The sequence below is a fragment of the Rhinolophus hipposideros genome, assembly GCF_964194185.1.
Source record: "Rhinolophus hipposideros genome assembly, chromosome: 13".
NCBI lineage: Eukaryota > Metazoa > Chordata > Mammalia > Chiroptera > Rhinolophidae > Rhinolophus > Rhinolophus hipposideros.
Window position 1 is genome coordinate 6,483,352 of NC_138059.1, and position 22,707 is coordinate 6,506,058.

The 22,707-nt window shown below is 38.7% G+C and overlaps 1 protein-coding gene across 26 annotated transcripts in view; it reads right to left on the minus strand.

Annotated features, from left to right (window-relative positions):
* Positions 1 to 21,747, minus strand: part of PHF20L1 (PHD finger protein 20 like 1) — a 61,588-nt gene extending 39,841 nt beyond the window's left edge. For 5 of the 26 annotated variants that reach the window (XM_081070034.1, XM_081070029.1, XM_081070045.1 and 2 more), the window contains exons 1-4: positions 21,460 to 21,735; positions 19,084 to 19,200; positions 3,551 to 3,722; positions 3,326 to 3,410 (exon numbers count right to left, since the gene is read on the minus strand). In XM_081070034.1, the coding sequence (XP_080926160.1) occupies positions 3,326 to 3,410; positions 3,551 to 3,722; positions 19,084 to 19,166 (340 nt within the window). In that variant the 5' untranslated portion in view covers positions 19,167 to 19,200; positions 21,460 to 21,735. Of the gene's footprint in view, positions 1 to 3,325; positions 3,411 to 3,550; positions 3,723 to 14,926; positions 15,073 to 19,083; positions 19,201 to 19,330; positions 19,369 to 20,546; positions 20,621 to 21,459 lie in introns of those variants that run through there. The other 21 variants (XM_081070027.1, XM_081070040.1, XM_081070033.1 and 18 more) reach the window with 18 other exon arrangements.
* Positions 21,748 to 22,707: the final 960 nt, after the last annotated feature.

The window sequence follows — 22,707 nt, forward strand, 5'->3', positions numbered from 1 at the left end:
ATATTCTACAATTGTAATAACTGCAAACAAACAACCTTGTTCAGGAATCCATCAAGTTTATTAAATTTATTTTCTCTTTCCATCTGCAAATAACTCAAATTTCCCATTAAAATACCCAAATTAAATCCAGATAAGTTAGTTGCATGTAATTCTGATTTCTACTGAAAGATTTTAAAACTTACTTTGTGTAATTTAAACATGTGTTTAAATAATATGTCAGGTATGTTATAATATACCTGGACAAAAATAAAATCATTATTTAGAAAAATGTATAAATATTTCTATTAAAATTATCATTTGCTCTCTTTCAAAGTTTCTTTCCAAGTAACAGAGAGGAAGATCTGATATAACAAACGATCATTTTCTCAGTAAAGAATTATTCCTTTGGCAATATTAATAAACTGGCAAGTAAGAATTAGAGTCAGAGGCTTTAAAGCTAGAAAATACGTTACAGGTCATCTAGGTAAGTCTTCCTGTGCAGATGAGACCACTGAACTCCAGGAAGGCTAAATATGGCATCCAGTGATAGCGGGCTAGGCAGCTGCACAGCCATAGCTAACCCCGAGCCCCACGCCTTTCCCACTAACTAAACCTGCTTTCAGGACTCAAGATTCTGTTTGCACATCTATTACAAAGTATATTCACTTCTTGTAACAGACTCCATTATTGCAAGTCAATAAAAGTCAGTTCTACTAGAAAACATAAATCATGTAGATTTTATACTTATGGAAATTCCAATGTGTTTTCTATCATTTCCTGTACAAATGAGGACAGAGTGCCACGTTAAGTAAACAGATACTTGACCTTTATAAAAGTATAAACGATACATGTGATCATTGGTGTAACTGGCTTTGAAGTTGGCACCAAAGCCAATGCCATATATGAGCAAAGATTTTTTTTTATAATTTGAATTTTATTATCTTCCTACAATTAGCATAACACACAGTATCGCAGATATAAAGATCTAAACCCAAGTTATGAAAAAATCTGATCAGTCGAATAGCAAGAATGTGAAGACACTGGGAAAATTCTGAGCATGCCAAGCCTCACGGATACCTTAGACTCATCATTCCTGCAACTGGCCTCTTCCTTCTTCAATGGCTTTGCAGACAGCAGCCCCCTACTATGTGGCCTATGCATTCATCCCTCCCTGCCATTACTCAGTTTCCTCTATTGTGCCGCCTCCCTCCTTTCCTATCTCCAACTCACTCTTCAATGATAAGTTCTTCAAATCCCACCCATAATATGAAAACTTCCCTGATCACTGCAGTCTGTCCTGATTTGCCTCTTCTTTTCAACTTATCTATGACATATTACAAGTACCTAAAAGTTTACAAGTATTAGGTTAGCTTTTGCAGTGAGTAGTAGGCTCCTTGAGGACTTCCTTTGCCTTTTTTTTGTTTGTTTGAGGGGGCAGGCTCACCCACCACGTGGGGCATGTTGAAATTACAAAGTAAATACCAGCAGGGGGTATTAAAAAACAAACAAACAAATTGCATCTGCCAATATTTCACTAAGGGCTCAAACTGCTCCTATAACGGCAGAGATTGTGGTCAGTATCATCACTCTTGTATTATTAATACAAGTTTCATTTTCTATATTACATGCCCACGGACCAATGGGATAGGGTAAAAAATGAGGGTGTTTTTGTTTCTGAGTGTGTTGTGTGTGTGCATGTACTTAAAACTCCAAAGGAGCTTTAAGCATGGAAGGAAGTTCCCAAAGTTGCCTACACTTAAAGAAACCATTCTTAATTAAAATAGCATTGTTTAATTGTGCTTTGTTTTGTGCTATTTGGGGTGGATCCTATTGTCCAACAGAACCGAGTCTTCTTCCTTTTGTCCCCCAAATTGTAACCGACTGCCTATGCTGTGCCAGGCTGTGGAGGGGACTCTGGGGGCCCAGGTGTGGAAGACATGGGAATACGAGCTCCATAACACAGCTCTCCTAACGCCTGAGTGCACAGGGAGATGAAGGCCCCAGTAGAAACGGAGAAGTAACCCTCAAAACTGAAATGTCCCTCAAGTCTTCCTGTACTGAGGTGATTAGTGGTAACAAAATCATAGCCCTATTTGTTATTTTACTTCATTAAAACAATATATTGGAATAAGGTCTTTGTAAAGTTCTATCAATTTCCAGACAGACAACTGTGACTTACTTTTTAACACTTAACATCCTTTAATATCTCTCTTTAAATGTTCTCGTCTTCTATCTTCTCTTACCTCCTATTTTTTTCCTCAAGTCTGTTGTTAGTTTAATCCCCTCCATGGCTCCCCTCACCTCCAAATAAAATTAAATACTTCAGCAATATTACGTTCATATACCGATCCTTGCTTCTCTCTCCAACCTCTCCTGCTATTCTAGTCCCTTTAAAGGAACCCTTCAATCCGGTCACATCAAAGACTGCACTTCCTGAAAAATGGCATGCCTCTCTTCTTTTCTTTTGCACACACCATTTCTTCTGCCAGAAAGCCTTCTCATTCCTTATCTACCTAACTTGTGCACCTTTCAAGATTCAGTTTGAAGGAAGTGTCCCCTTACTTAGATTAAATGACCTTCTTGCAAAGAAGCTGTCATTCAAAGCGTTCATCTTTAGTAAAAAGAATGAGTGGTCCAGTTTAAGAAAACTAATGTATTACTGACTTGAAAGATATACTTACAAGTATTTCACAAGTGTTTTAAAGAAAAATTTAAATAAGAAATCTAGAAAATAAGTATATTTCCAATAATTTAAATATTAATTCTCATGCCTTTTCCAATTAATCAGTCTACAAGTCCTGTTTTTTAAATTCATTATCTGTACAATAGATGTATTCATCATATGCTACACTAACACACCTGGTTTGTGTGTTATTTTAAACATTTCTGATCAGCTCTGTGACCTTTGCTCAGTACCAGTATTAGATACCACAAATGGCTATTAGGAAAATTAACTCTCAGTTACCTATAGAAATTAAGGGAAAAAAAGCAGGGGAAAAAATGCAATAACGAAAATTCTCAAAATTATGAAGTTCCATACTCTTCCCTCAGAAAATATTGTACAGTATTTCACTTCTAAGTTGAACTAATTTGAATTTCTCTGTATCTTTAACTTTTCCCACACTCTGGTTGAGATGCTCCTAAAGATAACTTAGCCAACAAACTGGAATCAAAGGAGAAATAAAAAGCATATGATACAAGGCTGTGAACTGAAAGCTGAAAAATGTTAACCAGCTATCTACCTCTACTAACTTACACAGTTAATTCAGGCATTAATTAAAATCAGAAATAGTTAAAATTTTACTATTAATCCCATTTTAAACCTCAGATCATTTCAGATACATACCTTCTTTGTTAATTGCTTCAATCTTGGCAGGGTAATAGCGACAGTCTGTCCAACGAGCCAGAACTTCTTCTCCGGCTTTAAAATCCTATTTTAAACAACTTTTAAGATCAATACCGTGTGTAACAAGCGTTTCCTTAATAAAAATAAGCTTTTGTAAAATTTAACAGAATTCCTTTTAAAAGATATCATTACATGTCTAGCAAAAGAAAAAGGCTTGCCACTTACAAAGAACTCTTCCTCATCCTTGAGCCCTTCTTTTCTCAGGGCAGGCCTCTCAAGGGGTCGTAATCTATTGCTATCCCAGTAAATCCACTCATCGTAACGGTGACTCCAGCGCTCAAAATGGACCAACATTTTACCCTCCTCATAGTCGATTTTTTCAATCCGTGATGGATACCTCAAAAATAAAAAGGAGCTTCATATCAAAAGAAAATTCTTACACTTGTTTACACAACCCATTAAAAAGTATGAAATCTTATTGTTAAAACCACAAACAAAACAATATGGGTCTATGTTTTTAAACTATTGAACCAACAAAGTTTGCTTTATTATTTTTGTCTTTCTTTAGATGACTTTTCTCAATACTAATGAAATAAACACTTTGATACACTCCCAGTGGAAATATAGATTACTGCACAACGTTAAAACATGACTGCTTTGACCCAATAATTCCAATTCTGGAACTATATATACAAAACATTTATAATAAAGAAAATAGAAACCATCTAAACATATGGTTAGCCAAACTGAAAACTGTCCACAGCTATACAAACAATGGCATAGCCACTGCATGGAATATTAGTCTTTAAATGTGTTTACAAATAGTTTTCCTATACTTCCCAATATTTTACAACAAGCATGGACGATAGTAGGGAAAGCTCAGTTAAACCTTGAATTTAAAAATATAAAACATAACATCACATTGTTCTGTCTTCATGTGTTTCCCTATAATTAATTCCAAAATAGAATTCTTAGCTAACTCAAATTTTGTCAAAAGGAACACTCCTTCATCATTGTTAATGTACTGTGTTAAATGTTCACGCGACTCAATTGTTTTAAAGTATCATTAAATAAACTTAAGAACTCAATAAATAGCAGCACATGGTAGACGATTCAGCCAAAATAGTTTTATCTAATATTTTTACTAGTTTTTGATAAATCTGAAAGTTTTCTTTTCCTCTGGACAATTAGCTTTACCTATAAAGCACGGTAGACCTTACATAACTTTGCAATTTAGGAATGGATTTCTACCTGCTTTATTGACTGCTTATGCTATTCAAGGCTTTTTACACATTTCAAGGGCCGCGACTCACCCTCTAGTATAGCCTTTCCCCACTTCGGTTTGGTGACACTGAAATTTCCAGCACACCACGACTGTCAAACCTCTGTGCTTCTGTATACTCTGCCCTTCCTGCCTCGCCCAAAGCTGCCCCTCCCTTCCTCAGTACACTCATCATTCAAGACTTGGTTTAGCGTGTACTCACTTGTGTGAAGATTCCCAGACTCCCCTCCCCTGCTGACTGCTCCCTTCTAGTCATAACCATCTCGGTGTGGGTTCCTAAACTGTGTGCACAGCATGTACAGCCCTTGAAAAACTAATACGTGTGACACAAAAAAGGGGCCCGCAGTCACAACTAAGCTCGGAAAATACTGGACTTTAAAAACTGTTTTCATAGAAAGATTTCTTGGTCCGGTCAACAAGGTGGAGATAAAGCATTCACCATTACCAAACGTAAAGAACTACGCAACCCTTTTACCAAGGACTATTTGCTAACATTTCTCGAGATGGTAAGAGATCTAGGATCACGACATAAGAAGCTACTCAAGCCGGGGAGCTTCGGGGTAACAGTCACGTCCGCCCTTGGATCCCCAGCACCTGGCAGTGTCTCTCTCTCTCTCTCTCTCTCTTTCTCTCTCTCTCACACACACACAGGCCACTCAGAACAAGCTCAGCATGAATAGGAAGTGGTTCGTGTTAAAGCCAATTGGCACATTTGCTCAGAACTAAGCCCGGCTGTCAACCCAATTATAATCTCCAGGAACACCTTAGCCTTTTGTGGGAGGGGCTGAGGAAATGCTTTGTTAAAGAACAGCATAAACACAAGAACCCCGAGAGGATTCACATGCTCCCCCCGGAGGGGGACAGATCAAGGCCACTCATTTACAATGACCGCTGTAGGCTCATCTTGGGCAGTGTTGCTCTCAGTTTTTGTGGCTCTGTTTTTTTTAAAACACAAAAACTGTCAAGAGCATTAAGAGTTAGCCTAGGAATAAGGTTATCCTTTCATTTATTTTTCAACATTCACTCACCACTTTACTACAAAGAGAGTCTATCAGTTATAAAAATTGATAAATTCCTCTCAAAATATAAGAGCCTCTAATTTCACAAATTTATCACAGCCTTTAAATTTCTGAATAAAAAGTAAAAGGTTTACTCTTGGGTTCCTTCACATTCACATGTACCCAACTCAATTCTTGAAACCCTTCTCAAAGTGAGAACAGTCCACGGACACAGAGTCAGACATTACTTTTACTGTCACATCGTCATTCAACTCAGTAGAGAATCAGATCTGAATGAGTTCAAATAATTTAAATCTGGACTGCAGTTTTAAGTACCTTAGTTTTACTAAAATATTTCAAATCCTGTTGGCTACGAGGATGCCAAATGCAATAAGCAGAGTAAAAGTTACATTTTGGGGAACTTCTTCAGGGTAATTTATAGCATGTTACACTCTTTACATAAATATCGAAATTGGTATGTAAACTTTGGATGAAGGCCAAGAATGAAATACATGACACAAATACCCAAGATTATCGATTTTAATTTTTACAATGTTTACTACCAACCAAATGTTGAATCTTAAAGGTGTCGTAAGTATTACCATTACAAAGAAAGTCCAAATTTCTGTTTATTCATTCAACGTATATTTGGAGATCTAATAAGATCAAGACAATTGGTAGGCACTGCCAGTAGGTGAAAAAGAAACATAATGAACGCCTACCTTCCAGGAACTTAGCTTGGCCAGATGAGGAGAGGGAGGGAAGAATCATAATGTTTACTCAGAGTCCTACGTGAGTCAGACTTTGTGTTCCTTCCTTATGTCATCTGCTCTCTCTATGCCTTACCTCAATGGATCCTAGTAACCATCCCAGGTATAGATAACACAACCCCCATTTAATAAATAAACACTGCCCCAGGACACTTGTGGCAGAGTTTTCAAAGCCAAGACTATCTGGCACAACAGCCTACAGAAGAAATGGGATGAGGCCTGTATCAAAGTGATAATGTCATACCTGATAAATTGGTAAGTACACGAATAGACAAACATTTTACATAGGGTTCTATTGTTAAAAGCTCAGTGAGAATTCAGAAGTTCACTTAAGGTCCTTGGGGAACACTATCTATATTGGTCTTGGCGGTGGGGGCGGCTTGTAGGATTTAGGCTTGACAAACAGCAAACAAAAGTCAAGTGTACACACAAAGAATATTCCACTTATTCACTAGGTGCTCATTTACTTAAAACCATCAAGCAACTCCAGGTGAGGCCACCAGCCAATGAGGATGCAGAGACAAGTCCTGTCCTCAAGGACCTTAGGATCAGAGATTGGAGGGGTACTTCAAGGACACAGTTCCCTTTGGCTAGACTACAGTAAACAGGAAGGTGGAAAAAGAGAAGAGTGGGACATTGGATTGGACTGGTTAGCTAGGTTCAAACTAAAGGACTTTGAAATAGCAAACTAGTAAAATGACCATTTATTCTACATACAGGGAATCCCTAAAGTTTGTACTTATTTTGGTTATCAGTTATACCCTGGAAAAAAAATCCTAACATCAATATCTTTGCTATACATGTTAAAATGCACAAAATAGCCATTTAACATATAGTTTTATACAGAGCAATGATTTCCCTGTTCTAGCAGATGGCCCATAGTAATAATGCTTTGATATACACAGTGAATGAAAAATACTGTTGAACAAATGCATGCACAAATGTTTCTCCATCTTGAATTACAGCAATATTATTTTGATGCACTATGTATATTTTATAAGTGAGTATGAATGGAACGTAAGAATTTTCGTATTGAATTTAGAAGATGTAGCGGTAATGTTTTTATTTTGTCATTTTTTAAAAAGGCTGAATCATGGAAAGCTGTGAAAGAACAGCGATTAGGCTCAGTCCCAGATATTTACAAAAGATTTAAGAAATGGAAGACGGGTTTCAGAATTAAAACAGTAAGGGATTAAGAAGAAAATACCATAGTTGGCATATCTCAAGTGTTCAAAAGATATGGAGAGAAGGCAACCTCACTAGAAGTATGATTCTTCAACGCCAAAATTCTACACAGAGCTCTCTTACCCCTTATCATCTGTTACTGCAAAATATCACAAAATTTCCACTATCTTCCCTTTTAGAATCCCACTTTGAAATGTACGCATTGTTTAAATGATATTTACTTGTGCAGAAAATAAGGGATTGCCTCCATTGCTCTGGGTCCATCTTGCTCTCAGATGTCTTTTACATTTGAATCCTAGAGAACAGTCATTCTCAGCAAATTTAAGAAAAATGACCCACCCTAAAATTGGTTCTTTCTGGTCTAGTAGGCTTAATGGAAACAAAAGGCATTCAAAAATACTGAGACTTTATAATGATTCTTGCTTAATTTAACAATATTCATACATGTGATTCTGCCACTGTAATCTTTCAGTTGATTTCTTGGGACCCTTTCTGAATCACTGTGGTCAAAGTCTTCTAATGGTCAGTTAAACTGCGGCTACTACTACAGAGTAGAGCAACACCATTCCCAAGAATAATGGTAATTATTTTCACCTACCATGCACTCCTATAGCACTATATTGTCTTATCAGATAATCCCGGCATTTTAATGCTATCACTCACTGGTGCTTCCCACTTCCAAGATTATTCCAAGAGTAGCAAGATCTATGGATTCTGGACTAAACACATAATCCAGTAAGAGGCAGATACTGACCAAAATGGTTAGCTATACACTGAATACACTGCAGCAGTTCCCTATGGTACCAACTCTTCAGTGTTGACAAAACAGAGAGAATGTGAGAAACCTCAAATGGTAAATACCTTAACAGACGAATTCCTATACTGGCTCCCTCTCTGAAATGTTTGATGTGGGCAGGTCCTGACTCACCCAGTAGACCTGGAGACTGCGATACCCTGAGGCAGTATGCAAAATGTGTGTCTGGTGTACGGGTGCACTGGTATTCTTTTGAGGTAGGGGTTCTCAACTTTAATCAGATTTTCAAAAGGGTCCATGATCAAAAAAGAAACTCCTCTGAAAGGCAAAATCATGTATTAACTCTCAAACTATAGGTGTGCCACTATCCTTGGAAGGAAGAAAGACATGACGGGCATGCAGCTATGTCAGAACTATAATCTGATAAATTTTTTAAAAATCCCTTTTTAGTATTCAATGTGGTAACAGTAAAATAAACATTTTTTTTTTAATTTCAGGGACTCATTCTAATTTGTCATCTAGTTTGATATAACCATATTTTTACCTGTATTGGTAAAGAAAGTCAACCATGAGGAAATGACAAAGGAAATCTTTGACACACTATGGCGTATGGGCTCCTGCCCTTAAGCCAAAGGACAGAGTTGTCAACTACTCAGTGACAATCCACTGAGGTTACAACCCACTGAGCAAGGCCAGACAACACTATCAACTGTCCTAAAGATCATCAAAATTCACTCTGAGATTGAGCCAACTATTTAAACTAGTGCCATATTAATCAAAAAGGCAAAGTATTTTTTAAAATTGCCCCTGATAAATTACTCAAATTATATATTTTACATGTCATTTTGTTTATATTGGTAAGACACTAAAACTTCTAAAAATTGACAGTTCTTCATTCATTTCATTTAACTCAACAAACACTGAGTCTCTAATTCACTATGTGCCAGACACTAAAATAGCAATAAAATTACAAATACAAATAAGATATTATTCCAATCAATTCAAATTCAGGGGAAAGGGAGAGAACAAAAGTCAAACAAGTTAATACAATTACCGTGTAATGTAACAGCTGGCAGAGTAAAGATATACTACACTACAGTAGGATACAGCGAGTACCTACATCAGAGGCTCTCCCGGAGAAAGTAGTTCTTCCATTTTCAAAGAATAAAACACACTTGAAATATGACTGAATCATAATTTAAATGTTAGTGGAAACTTAGGGAGTTAGGATTCACAATTCAAAACAGTTGTGTGGATAAGAACTCATAAGCAAGAAACTCTAACCTGGTGTCACACAAAATGACTAAGACATATTAAAAGAACTAGAAATAAAGAGGTAAGAACTTCCTTACATATGACTGTCATGAGGATTATTTGCCAAATAATAAAAATTAATGTAGAATGTAATCCAAAGCAGACCTAATATCCTTATAACCTAGTAACCTCTTAAATTTAAGAGCATTTTAAATTTCTGGAAGCACTTTAAATTTACATTATGCTCTGTAACTGTCAAAAGTATTTTCTCACCCATTCACTCATTGATTATAACAATATGTCACCTAATATCATTATAGTATTTTTAAATGAAGTTCTTTTAGATACTGCATATTTATTTGTTTCACTTAAGAACAACACACTAGAAACAAAACCCTTTTGATTCAAATTTGGTATTCAAAAATGAAGTATAAATACAAATGAATCTAAAATTTCAAGAACATTCAGATGGGAACATATGTCAAAATCACATCACCTCCAACACTGAACACTAAAAGTCTCATCACATTATCCCTCAGGTCCACTCAGATCCATTCAAATCCCTCTTTTCCAATCCACTCATTCTCCAGAACACACAAGTTCAGTACAAGCTGCCTGACCACCCTGCTTCCTACCTGTCCAGAACCTTCACAGCAGAGAACGGATAAGATCCGAGTTAGCTATGTTTTCCTTTAGAAACTTTCAAATTAATTTCATTTTAGATTCTGGACTTAAAGTCCTGTTCCTTGCCACCTCCTTAGCACCTGCACCGCCTACACTCATTCACCCCAAATCAAAATGCCTACACCACAGCTTTCAGACTCATTGCCATCTCCCACAAGAATCAATGAGACTACCAAAAATTCCTTTCCTATTCTATGAAAAAATGCCACCAGTATATGACTCAAAGATTTTGTACTTCATATAATTTGTTTAGACAAATATGACCAAACTCTTTTTTACTTAATTTTGTGACAAAACTCGAAACTCTAGCAGGTTGCAGTCCAAGTTTCTATTTCTTAATACTTAGCACTTAAAAAATTATTTTACTGCTACATTCATATGTTTACATGCATATTGATTGATGTTTTTGGAATTTACAATGACTCCTCTCCCATTAGATTCTACCTTCTTAGAATAACTAATGTTCATGTTATTATTAAAGCTAACATTTATTAAGTGCCTACCATGTGGCAGAAACCATGAGAAGCTCTTAATATGCACTGTCTTGCTTAATCCTCAAAAAACTGAGTTAGGTATAAAAAACAGGTAATAAGTGGTGGGTCCCTGAACTGAGGTTTGTCTGTCTTCAAAGACTGACTGTGTTTTCAATCAATATACATATGTATTCTGCATCTTTCAAGTGATGAATTTCAGCTTTTGTCACACCTACTACAATGTTTCAAATATAGGGGCCTCTTAAGAGGTACTGAAAACAGATTAAAAAATATCAAATTATATTATTTGTTGTTTTCTTACAAATTTAATCTTCTGCTTTTGACACAAATAAAATGCCTAAAGTTGGTTTTTGCTAGCCCAAAGAGTATAAAAAAACAGCTTTTATTATATTGTACAAAATAAAAATCCAAAAGGCTCTTTTGTTTTATTAAAATTTCTCAAAACAAAAGATACACTGCATCTCAACTATGCCTAAGTATGAAACATCACAGGATTAAATGAAAGAGTCTGAGAAAAGAAACATAGCTTCACTTTTATGATGTTTGAAAATTGTCATAATATAAATTTAAAAAGTAAGATTAGGAAATTTAGGATATGATTTGTTACAGAAAAAATACCTCGGTGACTTTAAAAATGAAATCAAATTTGCTAATCTAGTCTGACAAATATATTTAGTATTCAGCCATTAAGTCTCGATTCATTTGCCATAATTTTCTCCAATGGTATCGATTTCATGATATCCTCAAAACTTTTGGGTTCATTCTTTACCAACCCACCAAAATTCAATAAACTTTGCTGGGCACCTTTTACAAGGCTAAGCCTTGTACATATATCATTTCATGTAAGTAGCTTATATTCAGTACCTTACCCAATCATTATGTACTAGAAACATTCATTTTTAATTGAAGAGGGTTGTTTTTTGGCAATAAAAAAACAGACTCTAAGACACACTGAATATCCACATCCTTTCTTCAATTTTACTTCAACAGTACTCTCAAAGCCAATTATAATTCCTGAAAAAAACATAATACTTGCACATCAATTTCTAACTTAATTTAAAAAATACATGCTAATAATATGTGGGAGGTGGTAGCAGGGATGGTCAACAGCATTTCAAACTACAAAGTCATATAAAAATACTAAAAAATTGGGACTATTATGAAGAATAACAAAAAACTAAGCTACCTTTTCAATATCATGTTAATTTATTTAAAAAATATATATACTATTCATATTTAAAACTTAAAACTAGTATTTTCTCCCACCGTTAAAAAAAGTAATTTGAAAACATTCAAAACCCTAAACATCTGCAGACAAGCTCTGTCTACTCAGTAAAACTAGAACTGCAAAACATTCTTTTCAGTTGAGTTGACTACAATGAGAGATAAATTATTTTCCCACTAGGAGCTTTAATCAACTCCCCAACACAAAATACAGCATTATCTAACGTGGTGTGACAGTGTAAAACCTCACGTAATGATAATATTCAGCAGGAATGATGTCAACGAATAGGGAGGTGGATGGGTGTTGACACTCGCACGTGATGGCTGAGCTTCAACCAAATGGCAGAAAAGCAAATAAAACTGTCTTACGTCTTGGTCTAACCTTTGCCATTATCTGAAGACACAAACACGAACACGAACACACACACACACACACCATAGCAAAATAAGCCTGAGGTTCCTGGACTTTACACATTTACGAAGGAGGCTAGGAAATCATCAGCTTAAATGTTTGATTCTAAAGTAAGCTTGGGAGGAAGATTCTCCAGAATGGACAGGCCTAAAATTACCCTGCCTTGCAGAAGCACTCTAATTCCACGGGACACGAGTGGCACAGGCATGCTGGACTTTAAGGACCTTTCTAAACACCAGAAAGGTGCATATCCCTGGGACAAGTCAGGAAATGAAGGTGGCCTGTTAACAGTGAGCCTATTGACTCCTGAAGCTGAGGCTCAAAGCTTCAGCACATCTACCTATGAAGCAAAGGCTTGTAGTAAAGAGACCACCAGACTTGGAGCCAGAAGAACCTGGCTGTAAGACTTGACTTAACTGGAATAAAAACAGTTAACATCCCCCAACCTCAACTCTGTCAATTCTAAACTGGTAAAGATCATCCGTTACCTGACAGGCTTCTTGAAAAATTCAAGTGACATACTGAATATTTTCTAGAAATCCTAAATCATTACAGAAATCATGTCTGATAAAAGTCAATCCATGATGAACTGTAACTATGGCTACTTTGTCTCTGTTTTTAACAACAAACCTCAACAACTCTCGAGCCAGGTAGGGCTGGAGATTAGACACAGGAGCAAGAAAACCGAGGCACATCTATGCAGGTCAATAGATCCCATTCTATTCAAAAATAGCAAAAAAAAACAAAACAAACAAAAAAAAAACACAAACATTCTGTATCATGCATCCCTTTGCAATGCATTTACATTTTATTTCCTCCAACTAACATAAAGAATTAAAAACAGACTACAAATTCAAAAAAGAGTCCTGGATAGTTCCATTGCCATCCACCTCAAAATATTCACCTTCAGGTTCATAATTCTGTACAGTGTAGACCAGTGGTTCTCCTGTGTGCTCCCCAGACCAGAAGCAGGAACAATTGTTAGAAAAGCTGTTAGAGATACAACTTGCTGAGCTCCACTGCAGACCTACTCAATCAGAAACTGTGGGTGCTGGGCCCAGCAATCTGTGCTTAACAAACCTTTCAGGTGATTCTGATGCAGGCGGAAGTCTGAGAATCACTGTTCTAAACGTCCCAGGAATCACTTTCAAAACTACAGTATCGATGAACTTTGTAAGAGAACCAATTTGTTAGTAAATTGGTACCACACAGAAAGTTAGTGAGCGAAAATACACTTTTTAAAGCCAATACTTACAATTCTAATTTCCAAATTAAACAGTTAATGAAAAGCATTTAAATGAATGGGAGGGCAGGTTAGATAAAGGGTAACAACCTGCCCGCTACACTCCAAATACTTTCAAATCTCTCTATTTTGTTCCAAAATATATTCACCTTTCTCTACATTTTTCAACCCATTTTCTCCTAGTTTTGATCAAACTACACACTCCTAATCCTTATCTATCTCACTTCTGTCTCAAGTCTGTGTTATATACCTATGTGAGATTTAAAAATCTGCTATCCCTGAATAGGTTGAAAGTAGACTTAAAAAAAAAAAAAAAAAAAAAAAAGCTTCAATTCAAGGGAACTGAAAGACCATCGACTAAGTCACACCCTCACTCTAAAGGATATTAAACCAGAAAGGTAACTCTCCAAACTGACACAGTTCCTGGCAGAACAGCACTTAGAACCCACATCTTCTGACTTCCATTTAAATTAACTTTTATGTCTAACCTTGCTTTCAGCATTTTTTGTAAGGAGGTGAAGGAGGGAGAACTTTTTTGAAAGTTTATGGGGCTTTCTTTTGTGGAAATTTTAAAAATTAAAGAACTGAAATGCTTGTGCACTGGTAGAGACCTGCTTGATGATTAAACTGAGAGTTCACCTAAACTTTAAGATTCAAAATTTGTGACTTTCTGAATGTAAAGCGTCTCAAAATAAAAAAAAAACAAACAAACAAACTTATGCATCTCAATTTGAAATTCTCTGCCTGAACGGCCTTCAACCTGGAATCCATACGTAAGTTTCCCATAACCACCCATAATATACTCATACAGGACAATTCAATTATTTTGGAATATAAATGTGATCGTACATTTTTCTAAGTCTATACCTGAAATTAGGTTTTCAAAGGTAGCTAGTGACTCAAAGTAAGACTCAGTACTTTTCAAGTATATATAGATTTAGGAAAACCCAATATACAAAAAAAGAAAAAAAAAAGTATTCCTAGCAGTAAAAGAATTTCTATTTTAAAAGTACTCTCCTAAGGTTTCTACAAATACCAAACTCAGGTTTAATATCATCTAAATATGTCAGCCCTTAAATTTGACCTTTCAGGAGCATTCTTTTCCAAATACAGATCACAACTTATCTCTGCCTATGTTTTCCTTTGAATAGCTAAATCCAATTAGAAAAAAGCAACCCTTTTTACTCAGACAATACATACTCGCATTTAAATTAGAAGGTATTTGTACTTGCTATAATCTAAATTTTCTCAACTTTCCCACTCTATTAAAATTCGGTTCATGAACATTTTTAAAAACTCACATTTGCAAATGTTCCATACAGTTCAAAAAAACTCCAAGTATGTGGAAACAGCATTTGCCAATTCAAATTTATACTGTTCTATCAAACTTTGATATTTGGAGACATCTCCACATTTTTTTTATCTTTCATTTTCCTTTCCTTTAGATCTAGAAGAGAATTAAATAGAAATATTCCCAAATTGGTCAGAAGAGCATAACTCATCTGAATGTTTTAAATTAACTCTACATCTCAAATTTCTTTTATGAGTAACACTTTTGTGAGAATGCATATTACTTGAATCGTTTTCATAATTAAATCATTCACTATACAGTATTTTACTTTCAATTAAAAGACAGAAATTAAATCAATAATCAAAACCAGTTTGATTTCACCACTTTTCTTACTGAACAATAATCAGAATGATTAGATACTTTAATATTTGCAAGAGTGCTTTGTAAAGTATAAAACTCTGTGGAAACAAAGATTTTATTATCACCTCAAAAATATGGTTTATAGCTTGCTGCAATGACATAATTTTCCTTTTACATTCCAGGCCATTCTCATGTCAACATTAAAGCAACATTTAAAATCATATACACTTAAGTCTTTATATCCCCACAAAGATTCATTTTTCAACTCTCCCTCTTCCCTTGCATTTATCTCAGTGCTTTATAATTATTTACTATTGTATAGAATCTGAAGCAAGCTTAAATACATTATTTTATTTGATCTTTGAAATAATCCTATATGTAAATGCCAACAAGCACTATTTCCATTTTACTGATAAGCCAACCAACTTCAAGGATTTACCCATATTTACAAGATTAGAAAGTGACAGTCTAAACTTGAACCTGCCTCTTTTGTGTTTAGAATCCACTTATAGTGTCTCCAGTATAACTTTAATTCTGAACTTTCTCTTTCCCAAAAAAGATTCCAGTATCAACAACCTGTATTCATTTTCATTCTTATGGTGTTACTGCATTCAAGAGATTATAAAATTGCTACGTTAAAGTTTGGATGCACAAAAGTCGTGGTGGAAAATGTGATGGAGGTAAGGCAGAAAAATGGCTGACTGTGTTAGCTGTAAATGTTAACATATTAAAATTATTTTAAGAGACTTTTACATTAAAAGAACTGTTGAGGAAGAAATTAAATGTGTTAGGTAAAAATACGAAATTTTACAAAATGAAAGCAACCCACACTACTCTGTAGGAACTAGGTTTAGTGAGTGTATAAGGGGATCCATGTATCAAAAACCACACACTTGAACTGAAGACGACAGGCCTCTTGCAATGGCTTCTCAGGACCTGCACCCATTAGTATAAGTAAATAATCAACACATCAATGAGCTTTCTGATGTGGCTGTAAGTTTACTTTGAAAACAAAAAGTAATAAATCATTACTTAAAAATGTAGAGTATATTTTCAAGGCTGAACTACCTTTATGAACTTCAAAGAATAGGGGATATGGCTTGCTCAGTTAGTAAAACTGTACTTTTCCTAAAAAACAACAACAAAAAAACCCACAAAACCCAAAAAACAGATTGAGTCTTCCTATTAAATCAAACCTTCCCCAAACCTAAAAGTGGGAGCTTAACTTCAGTTTATTTCTGTCCACTAAACTTAGAGTTTATCCTTTTCTTTATAGGGCACATACTAAAAATCCTTCTCCTTCTGTCCATAGGAAAAGCCTTTTACACACAGGACAAGTTGGCAGTTTGGGTGCTCCATTATCACAACTTTCCCCTTAACAGGCAATGTAGCAACATGTGATAACTTATCATACATGTCTTGAGAGCAGAGACAGTACTATTTGCATGCCTGCTCGTGCCTCCCTGCCCAATGTCTATGATAATTCAAAAGACATTTATAGCAAATAGAGACTTAATACCTTTCCAACTGAATGAGCAAACCTGAAAGACTAAGCATTAAATATGGACGCACCAGAGGGGAGTATAAAAGCAGGAAGGGAGGACGAAGAGAGAGGGGAATTATTTCAGTATATTTTCCGGAATTAACTATTTTGCTCTCACAAGAATATCAAAGTTTCTCAACACTTGAATAACCCTTCTACACTTTCACCTGATACTAAAGCAAACACTTGTAGAATTTATATGAAATACAGAATGGCTCTTACAAAATGGAATGATAGGAATAAAGTTTATGTCATTTAGAAATAATATCTGTTAAGAGCATTATGTCTCATAGAAATTCCTTTGTGCCCCATACAAAATTCTTCACAAATAATTAATTATCCTACAGTAAAGCTCTATAATATTAAATTATAGGGTCACGCAAGCCTAACTAACTCTTGAGACTACTGAGATTAATAAAGTCACAATGAGAAAAATTATTTTGTTCAATTACCTAGAATGTGCATATACAACACTTTTAATTCTTTTTTAATTAAGGCGCCAACCGCAGCAGAATAGTAAGATGTTCATATAAATGAACTCCTAAAAAGCAAACTGATGGCAAGTTTCAGTAATTATCGTATGTAACTATTCTGACTAACGTGTACTTAAAGAGACCATTATTACTGGGGTCATTAAAATTAAATATAAACTTCATCAATGAGTACAGCTGCATGTTATCGCCCTACCTAAATACTTGAGAATTTCTTGATGATGAGCATAAAACAATGAAAAATTTAAGCTGCAGCTTTCATTTGTTCTCTTAAATTCCAAATACTCTAAATGCACACTTAAGCTCGATTTCAAAAGTAGCTCTTTTTTATATATGTATTTTTTACCTGTGTCATTGACTTAACAGGTGTTGAGAATTAGAAAACATTTCACCACTAAAAGTGAATCTCTTACTAATACCAAAGTTAATTATGTTAATATCTCTCAAAGCCACTGAGAGAACTAATAAACTGTGTGCTTCTCCCAAACTGGAAGCTAGTTCAATTGTAACTTTGTCATTATTGTAGCCTAAAAAAATATATTAATATGAATTAACTAGTAATTAAAAAAGCCAGTAATCTTTTAAAAACTGAAGATTAATAGTAAAGAAGTATCATTTCTCATACTCCTATCACAAAGAGGTTCAACAGTGTGCCTGTAAAAAGCTTCTTTTGGTCAAATCAGAAGCAAAGATAGCCAATTACGGACTAAACTGACAACTTCTGTTGTATGGCCTAATGCAGTGGTTCTGTCAGTGAACCACCGATCCCCCCAGTGAACACTGGCAATGTCTGGAGACGACTTTTATCATCATCCAGAGGAGGGAGGGTCCTGCCGGGTTCCCACACTCTCAGGCCCTTCCTGAGAATTAATGTGTACTCTCCACCTGATGAGAGTAGTAATTAAGTCCCCTACAAAGAAGCACCTGCTGAGATGCAGCTTGGAAGCAATAACTGTGCCTTCCCACCTCAAATTGTAGTTTTAAACTGTCCCAAAGCAGAGCCCAGAACAGAGCTCATTAAGTTGGGGGATAAGGACATGTGGAAAGTTGTAACAGTGGATGCCAGGAAACAAAAACCCGAGGCTGGTCTAAAGTCAAAGATCATGACTAAACAAGATTTCTCTGCCTGCCATTGCCAACTCAGGAAGTTGTCTCAACACAAATCAATCAAAGGCAAATCTACAAAAAGCCCACTACGTTTTGAAGGGAGTTGTAAAAACTGTCAGAAAGTCTGGCAAAGTCCTGGAGTGGCAAAACCGCTAGAAACCTCATCAGAATAAACAGGCTTCAAGAGGAGCCGAGGGAGCACCACTCCCAGGAGAGGAACTTCTGATGCCCATCTCAGGGTAGGGGGCATGTCCAGCTTGAAAGACCACCTCTGACACAGGCCAAGAAAAAAGATTAATATCAAGTTTTACCCAGAACTTGGCAAGCTGGTTATCTGGATGAATCCCCTCCCTCCCACTACCCATATAACTCATGTTAAGTACACAAGGGTGCTGATTCTCTCCATGTATTTCATATTGTAGATAATTATTTGCAGCTCTAAAACACCTAAAATGATAGCGACCTAAATGATTCCGACTAGAAGCAGTGTTTAAATGCTAAACCTGCAAAGTCTGTTGAAGAGTAGGAAAACTAAAAAACAATGTATACAAGTAATTAAAATGTGAATGTTAATGTTCCTGCCACTTTCAGGAGAGAAGCAATGATCCAACATATGTAAGACTCCAGTTATTGTGCTTTACGTCAAGAGCTCCATGTTTTCCATACCATTTTTGTAAGTAGTCCAGTGCCTCCAAACGAGCACCAATCTCAAAAGTGATTCCAGGACGATTTGGGGGCTTTTTACTCATCTTGAGATCCTACTCTTCAGTATTCTTTCACTACCTCAAGAGGAAAAAAAAACACGTTAGATTCTGGTGCATAACAAGCATAAGGAATTCAACAGAATTTTTAAAACAGTACAAGAGAAGTCAAAATAACTGACAGATTTAGAAGAAATCTGAATGCTAATCACCTGTATCTCTAGGTAAAGTACTGCAACTTGCAGGCAATCTTGATAATGAATTAAGAAAAAGGATATTAAAAAAACAACTGCTGAAAAAGAATGACTAGATGAGCATGAAAACTAGCTAATAACTACAAATGCTTTAAGTTTTAACTTAAAATATGCCCAAATAAACTCTCCACAAAACTACTGAAAATGTTCTTCTGAGTGTTCTACAACATGACTACTGAAATTCTTAATTAACCAAAATTTTCAACACACATTTACTGAGTGCCTTGTAGTACAAAATAGTTGGGAAGACACTGAAGAGCACACGAGATGGAAGAAGCAGGAGACACACTGCTCTGCCAGTGAAGATTTTCATAACGCCTCTTGCGATTAGGATTTTTCATTACTTATCATCTTCCACAAATGACTGAATAATTTTAACATAGGAAGTTCCAAAGGACATTTCTCCCTTATACTTCGCATTCAATAAGCCACAATGACATGGATTGGAACTTTGACAATTTATTCCTATAATATTTCAATATAGACAGGACCCTTGTCAATTTCAACACTGGCAATAAAGGTGGTTGTAGCGTTGGAACAAACCACAGAGGATTTTCTCCTCTCTGGACCACTGACGGGGACTACAGAGGGTGCCAAAGAAACGTATACACATTTTAAGGACGGAAAAAACTATTAAAAGTATAACACAATGAATGGCGCTGGCATTCACTTGATTAACGCCATCTTTTGAGTGAACGTCATACTATACACTGCCACCGTAATTCAACTTCAAAAAGTAACACATAGATAACATCTTTTAAAATGTATTTCGTTGGCACCTCCGGTATTTATCACCCCCTGGACAGTGGCCCCCCAGCACACCTGAGGTGGGCTCTGCTGCACTCGCTCCCCAGTGCTCACACTTGAGGACTAGGATGCCTTTTGAGATCGCCTGGTCAAAGCAGAACAGGACGTCAGGAGTGAAAAACCCGTGGGTTAGGGGAGAAGAGGGCTCCCTACAACCTTTACTGGCATTTACGATTACTGCTGGGACAATGCCACCTCCCATTTCGAAAAGGAAAGCACACAAATGTGCAATTTTTTTTTTAAATGGTTTGGTCACAATTCGAAAGGGACAAAACTTAATAAATAGCAAACGTAAAACCCAATGTCCTTTTCCTCTTTGAAAAAAAATCTGATAGGTAAGGGGGGCAAAAATAACGCCGATACTTGCCATAAACACATGTACAATCAAAGTTAACCAAACAGTCGTGGTTGGGGGGCGCGCCTGAGGTCCTCCTGCCAGGGAAGCAGCCAAAGTGGGCGCCTCGGAGTTAACGGGGGGCTCGGCCGGGGGATTAGTTGGTGTCCAAGGCGCAAACACACGATTATTTTTAGTAGATTCCCGGTCAGGGCGCAGCACGTGGGGCCCGTCACTTAGAGGTCTGCGCAGAAACCGGGCCAGCCCGTGCCGCCCTCGCGGGCGCTTAGGAAGCAGCGGCCAGTTCCCTGACGCCTTCCAGGCGCCCCGTCACAGCCCACGGCGGGCACGAGCGCGGGGACCTGTCCCCCCACCCCCGGGGGGCTGTGGGGGGGCTGTGCTTCGAGCAGCCCGAGAAGGCCCGCGGCCCTCGTTCCTGGGTGAGGAGGAGAGGGCGAGGGCGAGGGCTGCAGGGAAAGCAAAGCATTTCCCCCCCGCCCCCGCCTACCGGGGGGAGGGGGACCCTGGAGCGAGAGAGAGAGACAGGGGGACACGGGGACGGAAAGGAGCACACACGGGGGGGGGGAGGGGAAGTGGGGAAAATGGCCACAAAAATAAAGGACAAGGACAAGGGTGGCGAAACTTGTGAGCGATGACACCTGGATGGGAAGAGAAGCTCGGCGGGAAGCCGCCACCCGAGGAAAGCGAGGCAGAGGCCAGGGGCCGGCCCGGGGCCGGGAAGGGCGGGCGGGCGGGCGGGCGGCGGGGCCGGGCGGGGGGACGCGCGGCGGCGCCCGGACAATAGGGGCGACGCGTTGCGGGGCCGGGCGCGGGAGGGGCGCGGGCCGGAGAGAGACACCAGCGCGGGGGCGTCCCGGGCGGCCAGGCGGGGGCCAGGCGGCCTCCAAGCCCCGCCGCCCCCGCCGCCGCCGCCGCCGTCTCTTACCGACGCGGCCTCCTCTCCGCACAGCAGCCGGGGCCGTCCGGAGCCGAACCGGGGCGCGAGCAGGGCGGCCAGCCCGGGCCTCCGCCACCGCCACCAACGCCGCCTCCGCCCAGGCCGCGCCGCGCAGGGAGCAGGAGCGGAGCGAGCCGAGGCCGCAGCGCCGGGTCGGACCCGAGGTCGCGCGGGACGGTGCAGGGCCGAGCCCTCAAGCCCACTCGCTGTCCGCAGCCATCGCCGCCGCTGCCACCGCCGGCCAGCCCTGACGCGACGCCGGTCCTCGGCGACGTCAGCCGACAGCGACGCGCCGGAAGCGGGCCTGGGCCCGTCACGTGACTCGCGGGGGCTGGGCCCGGGCCGCACCGCCGATTGGAGGGCCGCCCCGGGAGGCGGGGCTTCCCGGCCGTTGGCTGACGGCTAGCGGGAGGGGCCATGGTTAGCGGAGTGAGGAACGCGAGCCGGGGTCGCCCTTCGGCAGTTGCGAAGCGTTTGACCTTCCCGAGGATCTGGACGAAGCCCGTTGAATATCATTATCGTTGATTTGATGGGAGCCCGGTTCCCACAACTACTCAACCCCGCCACCCGGGGCAAGCTTTTGCAAATGCACTACACGCTTGCTTTCCTACATGTCCACCCCATCCCACGTGAAAAATACAAGGAACGGTCACTGATAGAAAGTCAACCGACCCCTCGTGAATGGTCTGTGGCAGTCAGCACATCACACACGACCACAACTGCACAGTTGCATTGCCCACCGCCGTCTAGGAGCTCTTCACAATACAAAAGGCAGCTAGGACTCAGGCACGTGTGTGTCTCCCCCAAGACCACCCAGCGAAATGACAGAACTCCTTTTAGCAAATACCTACCACGTCCCAACCTGGGGTTTAGGCACCGGAGACAGTGTCTCTTCTGCAGGGGACACCAACCGGTGAACACAGCCAAAGCAATATGGAAGCACCCTTCATTCCATGAAGCCCGCGTCTCACTCTGGCTCTCAAGCTCTCTAAATGCAACATCGCATGCAAAGGACACACGTATCCTGCTGTACCCAGTGGAGTGAAAATGGCAAAGTATCTCTACACACTTCACTTCTAGTAAGATTCGGAAATCTAAACAACCATGTTCATATCCTTTCATTCCACATTCATTCATCGCTACGTTACTAATGGCTCAGGAGCTAGACTGAGCTTGGCAATATATAGAAAGGACATGCATAAGACAGTCTCTAGTGGACACTGGTCCTCTTGTGTT